Source organism: Citrus clementina, unplaced genomic scaffold (assembly GCF_000493195.1).
Source record: "Citrus clementina cultivar Clemenules unplaced genomic scaffold, Citrus_clementina_v1.0 scaffold_3, whole genome shotgun sequence".
In the NCBI taxonomy this organism is placed as follows: domain Eukaryota; kingdom Viridiplantae; phylum Streptophyta; class Magnoliopsida; order Sapindales; family Rutaceae; genus Citrus; species Citrus x clementina.
In genome coordinates this window covers 25,188,670-25,196,535 of record NW_006262339.1, presented here as the reverse complement: position 1 = coordinate 25,196,535, position 7,866 = coordinate 25,188,670, and the positions used below count along the sequence as shown (strand labels likewise).

Genomic DNA, 7,866 nt, shown 5'->3' with positions numbered 1-7,866 from the left:
TATGGTGCCAGTTTCCTCAAATTTCGTAGCACTCTGGGAATCATAAACAGCACAATGCAAGACATTACTTATGTTACGATATTCTTTATAACCCCCTAGCTTCTCTGGAACTTTCTTCATTATATGCCATAAACACCACCGATGTCGAGTATTGGGAAAGACATTCTGAATTGCAACTTTCATTGCCCTGTCTTGATCTGTAATGATTCCATTAGGAGCTGAATTAGACATGCAAGATAGCCATGTTCGAAATAACCACGTGAATGTCTCAATATCTTCGTGTGAAATCAATCCACACCCAAACAGAATAGAATGCCCATGATGATTAACTCCTACAAATGGAGCGAACGGCATATCATACTTATTTGTAAGATACGTGGTGTCAAATGTAACAACGTCTCCAAAGTCCTTGTACGCTTCCCTATTCCTTGGCTCGGCCCAAAAAACATTTTTTAATCGTCCCTCATCATCCACTTGCATACTAAAGTAAAACCTATTATCTTCTACTTGCATTTTCATAAAATAGTTTTGAAGAGCAGCAGCATCCCCATCTCCAAGCCGCAATCTTCTTTCTTTTTCGACATGATTTCTACAATCTCTTTCTATGAATGTCACATTTTCATGACCACCAGCCTCAATAACAAGTGATTGATAATTCTTACATAATCTGATTCCTGCTCGATCATTTACATCAAGCCTTTTTTTTGCATATGTATTGAGGCTACGATTGCACCGAAAATACTTGGATTTGGTTGGAGTTAACAGCACATGGTTGTGTTCAAGATTTAAGCTTCGAATTGTCCACTTTCCATCATCCCCTAAACCAGCTCCCAATCTAGCATTGCAGCCTGTTTTTGCATTAGGTTGGGGCTTTAAAATATTCACAGATTTGCTTCTTGTTTCACCACTTCTCCCACAAGCAAAAGTCACATTTCTAAGAATCCCATCACTATCCTTTCTACTAGTTCTCCTCAAAATCGGAAACCCTTTTCTTTTACCGTACTCTTTGAAGTAAATAAACAAATCAACATCACTATCAAATGACATCCCAATTATTGGCTCATCGTTCTCCTCAAATTTCTCCAACTCTTCAACTTCGATGTCTTTTTCCATATTATTTATTTCTACAAAATTGAAATAATTCACATTGACAAAATGAAAGTAACAAAATACAAATAATTCAGCACAACCTCACACAACTAAACTAACTAGTGATGCAAATTGTGAACACAAATTTAATATATACCAGCAGAATTTGCAGCATACGAGATGCCTTTGATTGGAATTTAGTGATTTTTTATTTAATATATAACCCAATGTGCTTATTAATTTTCCAATGGATGCTGATTTAATATATAAAGATTATTGCGCAATTGATACCCTTAAGATTATTGCGCAATTGATTTAATATATAAAAATTTGACTTCACAATTGAATCTTCACACATTCGGAATTATTACAACCAAAATTGGGCATTAATTAAACCAATTACCTCCACGAATTGATTACGACGGCTACAACTATCTACAGGGCAGACAGAGAAAGAGAAACCCAACGAGATGCGCGAGAGAGATCCACGACGAGAGAAAGTCGAAGGAGAGAGCAGCGAGATGAGTGAGAGGCCGGATGAGAGAGACCCGCGGTGAGAGAGAGAGCCACAGCCGAAGACAGACCCAAGGCGAGAGAGAGAGACCCACGGTGAGAGAGAGAGCCACTGCCGAAGACAGACCCAAGGCGAGAGAGAGAGCCACAACCGAAGAGAGACCCACGCTCGAGAGAGAAAGAGAGAAAGAGAGAAAACTGAAAGACAAAGCAATCCCACGATGAAGAGCAGAGTGTTGAGTGTTAGAAAATGCATATTTATAAAGGAGAAAACTGTCATTTTACATTTCAAGTCTTACTAACAACCCTTACTTTTATGTATTTAACCTTCTTGTGATTTAATTACATGTGTTTTATTTTAATTAAGTATTTTATGTATTTTAGGGGCATTATAGTCATTTCACAATAAAGGAGAGATCAGACGGCAAAACGGACATCACTTTTGAACTCAGGACAGTCGAAAACCTTAAGAGGAGCATAAAAGGAAAAATGGCACTATTCACATGTACGGTACTATTCACGTGTACGGTACTGTATACATTACTGTTCACGACACTGTTCACATAGACGGATGATGACGTGGCATTGACCGATGATGTGGAATTGACTGATGAGGTGTCACGATCCTGTTGGACTAAAATTCTTATGTACTGTTGATGGTGACGTGGCAGCATATCAGTGGATGAAAAATCTCGCGTACGGTGCATGCATCACACAGGATTATTTTCAACCAAACCGCGTTACTGTTCATCCGGGTCAAACCGCGTTACTGTTCAAAGTCGGGTCAAACCGTGTTACTGTTCATCCGCGTGGTCAAACCGTGGACTGTTGACTGATGACGTGACGCAATCCTGAGCGTCCAAACCGTTTTTAATCCGATGGCCATGATTTACTCCATGTATCTATAAAAAGGGGGCCTCCCCCCCCTAATTTGATATCTCTAAATCCATTTTTGGGATCCATTTTCTGTAATTCCCTCTCCATCTTGTATTTTCTTCGTATTTTAATAAATTTCTATTTTGCCCCTAGTTCAATTATGAGTGGCTAATTTTCTTTCAAGCTTGGGTTGAAGGTGAAGTCTCAACATGTGTCATGGGCTTTATTTGGTAAATTTATTTTCTCTTCCCCTCTAGTTTTTGTGGATGTTTTGACTTCTCGTCGACAAATAATACTAATCTTGTCTAGTACCGCCTTGGTTTCACCGGCCCTCTGGTACAAGGTTATTATTATTTGGCACGATAAGCCCTTAGCACCATATTGATTAGAGCGCGGTTCATGAGGTGTGGATTCCCCCCTCATGATTTAATTGGCATTAATACGGATTATTTAGCCCATGATGCATGTTGATATGGATCCAGATACCCAAGTACGTTATTTCAATAGAATTCTCTTCAATTTCTTCTCGCCATTTCAATACCAATTTTAGAATTTATTCTCGCCATTTTAATTTAAGTTTTAGCATATTCCAAATCATTTCCACCACAAATCCAATCACCCATTAACAAAATTAATTCTACATATAATTAAAATCCACCTCCTCGTGGGATCGACACTCGTCACCATTGATCTATACTACAATAGATTCGTGCGCTTGCGAGTACATTAAAATTTTCACAACAAGTTTTTGGCGCCGTTGCCGGGGAGGTAAGTAATTTTAATTCATAGAATTAATTTTTGTGAATAATTTCTTTTATTTGTTTTCTTGTATTTTTTTTTATTATTAAAAAAAAAAGAAAAAAAAAGAGTGAATCTACATTTAAAGGTTAGTATTTCTTTTCTTTTTCTCTTCTTTAAAATTCTGTAATTTAATTTTCCATTTATTTTTCTTTGTAATTTTTTTTTGTTTATCTTATTAATTTAATTTTTAGTTAATTTCTTTCACGTATTTATTTTTGTGTATTTTTATAGAAAGGTTGTAATAGCGCAATAAGGTTAGTATCGTAATTTCTCCCTCTTCTTTATTTTTATTTGTTTTGTTCCCATCTTTATTTTTTGTTTTGTTTGCATCTTTATTTTTATTTTATTTATTTTGCATGCATGGTCGTAGGTCATTATTACCTAATCTTGAACCTATAGACCTTGAATTAGAAAAAACACTTCGCACACACAAACAAGTAAAAAATAAAATGGATTTGCAACCACAGGAGAGGCCATTTAAGGATTATTTCAGTCCTTTAGCAAATTTGAGCACATCATGTATAAGATACCCAAATGTAGCTGCTAGGAGTTTTGAACTAAAACCTAGTGTGCTAAATTGTCTCCCCACATTTTATGGCCTAGAAAATGAGGATCCATATAATCATCTGAATGATTTTCATGCTATTTGTCAAACTTTTAAATACGAGAATTTTTCAGACGATGATGTTAAACTTAGATTATTCCCATTTTCTTTAAAAGATAGAGCTCGTTCATGGCTTAATACATTGCCTGCTAATAGCATTGCATCATGGGAACAAATGGTAACGAAATTTTTGAATAAATATTTCCCAGTGCATAAAACCAATGCTATTCGCAGGGAAATCTCAGAGTTTACCCAGAGAGAAGACGAGCAATTTTTCGAAACATGGGAGCGATTCAATGGGCTACTCTTGAAGTGTCCACATCATGGGTACGAGAAATGGCATCAATGCCAATACTTTTTGGAGGGATTATTACCGAATGTGCAAGAATGGCTAATGGCAACAAGTGGAGGAGAGCTAATGTCAAAAAGTGCATCAGAGATTTGGGAATTCTTCCAGCGACAAGCGGATAATTCCCAACAACGGAGTCGATCACTCAGGAATACTAGACGAATTAAGGGAGTAAATGAGGTTCACATTGGCGAATCAAGTTCAGAAATTAAAGAAGTCAAAGCGATAATTGAAGGTCTCTCTCGACAAATAGCATCATTATCGACTGCTAAATCAACAGAGCCACATGACCATGACTCATACTCAGATCAAGCCAATGCCATAGGTGTAATGAGAAAACCATCGAATTACAACCCATACTCCAACACATATAACCCTGGATGGAGAGACCACCCCAATTTTTCATGGTCTCAAGGATTCCAACAGAATGGACCAGCAGCTCCAGCTCCACCAATTCCTCAAAATCCTCAAGCTTCTCAGCCCCCATTTAGACCATACAATCAGAACCAGAACTACTCTCAACCTAGACCATGGGAGGATTCATTCCAAAATTTCAAGAATGTTACTCACTCCACGATTGAGCAACAAAACCGCACTATTGATGGACTACGAAATGAGTTGAGAACAAGCTTCAATTCACAAGCTCAATCAGTTTCAAGCCTTGAGAAGATGGTGGGACAGCTTGCTTCTTCAGTTCAGACCTTGGCAATGACTGTTGAGAAAGGTAAGTTTCCAAGTCAACCAGTGCCTAACCCTAAAGGAGTGCATGAAGCAAGTACCAGTTCACCACAGCAGCATGGAGAGGTCAAAGCAGTAATGACCTTGCGAAAAGGAAAAGAAGTCGACAACAAAGTAGAGATGCCGGTGACAAAAGAAAATCAAATTGTACCTGTGAGTGTTGAGGACTCATCACCGGAGGAAAAAGAAGAAACCAACCCACGAGAATATGTTCCTAAAGCTCCATTTCCTCAGAGGTTAGCAAAAGGCAAAAAGGGAAAATCCACAGGTGAGATTCTCGAAATCTTCAAACAGGTAAGTGTTAACATCCCTTTACTTGATGTTATTAAACAAGTTCCATCTTATGCCAAGTTTCTTAAAGACCTTTGTACTAAAAAGAGAAATATGCATGTTCAAAAGAAGGCATTTTTAACAGAAAACGTTAGTTCTATACTCCAACATAAAATTCCTTTAAAATGCAAAGACCCAGGCTCCCCCACTATCTCATGTAGCATAGGGAACCACACAATTGAGAATGCTTTGTTGGATTTAGGAGCTAGTGTAAATCTGTTACCTTATTCAGTGTTTGTGAAACTTGGACTTGGAGAATTACACCCAACTCCAGTGGTGTTACAGCTTGCAGATCGGTCCACGAAAATACCTCGTGGTATTGTGGAGGACGTGCTTATCCAGGTAGACAAGTTTTATTTTCCTGTTGATTTCATTGTAATTGACACTCAACCAATACAGGATTCAAGGAAGCACATCCCCATTATTCTAGGCCGACATTTCTTGGCAACTGCGGATGCTCACATTCAATGCAGGACTGGAAATATGCAGTTGTCCTTCGGCAACATGACTATGGAGCTGAACATCTTCAACATTGCGAAACAACCTCACAGTGCAGATGATGGAATTGTTGATGTGGATTTAATTGAAGCATTAGTTGATGACACTTTTCTTTCAAACCTTAGTGATGATCCTTTACAAACATGTTTAACTCACTTTGGTTTGAATTTTGATATTGACAGATCGGTCGATGAGGTCAACGCTCTACTTGACTCAGCACCATCCATGGACACTAATAAATGGAAGTCAAGAGTTGAACAACTAGCACCATCAGAGAAGAAACTCATCCCATCATCAGAATCACCACCGAAACTCGAGCTCAAACCATTGCCCAACACATTGGAATATGCATTTTTGGGGGAAGAAAGTACTCTGCCGGTAATCATCTCATCATCCCTAAATGACGAACAAAAAGGTAAGTTGTTGGATGTTTTAAAAGAGCACAAAGGAGCATTAGGATGGACCATAGCAGACATAAAAGGTATAAACCCAGTAGACTGCATGCATTACATTCACCTTGATGAAAATGCTAAAACTACTAGGGAGATGCAACGTCGGTTAAATCCTAATATGAAAGAAGTTGTTAGAACTGAAGTCCTTAAGCTATTAGATGCAGGTATCATTTACCCAATTTCTGATAGTTCATGGGTCAGTCCTGTGCAAGTTGTCCCCAAAAAGTCAGGAGTCACTGTAGTTACCAATGCCGATAATGAATTGATACCCACTAGAGTGACTACAGGATGGCGTGTATGCATTGATTATAGGAAGTTGAATTCTGTCACACGTAAAGACCATTTCCCTTTACCATTTATTGATCAAATGCTTGATAGATTAGCAGGTCATGAATTTTATTGCTTTCTAGATGGCTACTCAGGATACAATCAGATCCCCATAGCACCAAAAGATCAGGAGAAAACTACTTTCACTTGCCCTTTTGGCACATTTGCATATAGGAGAATGCCATTTGGATTATGCAATGCACCTGCTACATTTCAACGGTGCATGTTGAGCATTTTTTCTGATATGGTTGAACGATTCCTTGAAGTCTTTATGGATGACTTTTCTGTCTTTGGCAACTCGTTTGATCAATGTTTACATCATCTAACACTAGTTCTGCAGAGATGTGTCGAGAAGAACTTGGTCTTAAATTGGGAGAAATGCCATTTTATGGTAAAACAAGGTATTGTTCTCGGTCACATCATTTCGAGCAAAGGTATTGAGGTTGACAAAGCCAAGGTAGATCTCATTGCTAATCTTCCTCCACCCAAAACAGTCAGAGAAGTAAGATCTTTCCTTGGGCATGCTGGGTTCTATAGACGTTTCATTAAAGATTTTAGCAAAGTTTCTAGACCCTTATGCAATTTACTTGCTAAGGATGTACCTTTTATCTTTAATGATTCATGTCTTATGGCGTTTGAAAAATTAAAACAGTTGTTGACATCATCACCCATCATTCAGGCCCCGAACTGGAGCTTACCATTTGAACTCATGTGTGATGCATCTGATTATGCAGTAGGAGCAGTATTAGGACAAAGAGTTGATCGAATTCCCCACGTTATTTACTATGCTAGTATGACATTGAATGATGCACAGTTGAACTATTCAACTACTGAAAAAGAAATGCTAGCAGTAGTGTTTGCATTAGAGAAATTTCGATCTTATCTCATTGGTTGTAAAATAATCGTGTTCACAGATCATGCTGCTCTTAAATATCTTCTCACAAAGAAAGATGCAAAAGCTAGACTAATTCGTTGGGTTTTACTTTTGCAGGAATTTGACTTGGAATTCAAAGATAAGAAAGGGACAGAAAATGTTGTGGCGGACCACCTCTCTCGTCTCCATTTTGACACAACTACAGAGCCATTACCATTAAATGAGTCATTCCCTGATGAACAATTAATGAATGTGGAAGTATTACCTTGGTACGCTGATATAGTTAATTATCTTGTTACAGGTAAACTTCCAGAACATTGGACCAAGCAAGACAAGGCTAAATTCTTTGCAGAAATAAAGAATTTCTTTTGGGATGACCCGTATTTGTTCAAGTATTGTGCAGACCAAATTGTCT

General features: G+C 38.0%; 1 protein-coding gene and 1 non-coding gene across 2 annotated transcripts; both read right to left on the bottom strand.

The window, feature by feature from the left end:
• Positions 1 to 16: 16 nt before the first annotated feature.
• Positions 17 to 1,787, bottom strand: LOC112099758 (protein FAR1-RELATED SEQUENCE 5-like). Its single transcript, XM_024187232.1, has 3 exons — positions 1,493 to 1,787; positions 78 to 1,124; positions 17 to 33 (listed from the first exon to the last, which is right to left on the bottom strand). Exons 2-3 carry the CDS (start codon positions 1,111 to 1,113, stop codon positions 17 to 19), a joined length of 1,053 nt encoding a protein of 350 aa, XP_024043000.1. The 5' UTR covers positions 1,114 to 1,124; positions 1,493 to 1,787.
• Positions 1,788 to 4,109: 2,322 nt separating this feature from the next.
• LOC112100522 lies at positions 4,110 to 4,213 on the bottom strand. Its single transcript, XR_002906890.1, has one exon. It is a non-coding gene; the product is annotated as a small nucleolar RNA R71 (small nucleolar RNA).
• Positions 4,214 to 7,866: the final 3,653 nt, after the last annotated feature.

Excerpts from the sequence above, each read along its gene's own strand:
- LOC112099758 (XM_024187232.1), bottom strand. The coding sequence starts at position 1,113 with ATGGAAAAAGACATCGAAGTTGAAGAGTTGGAGAAATTTGAGGAGAAC.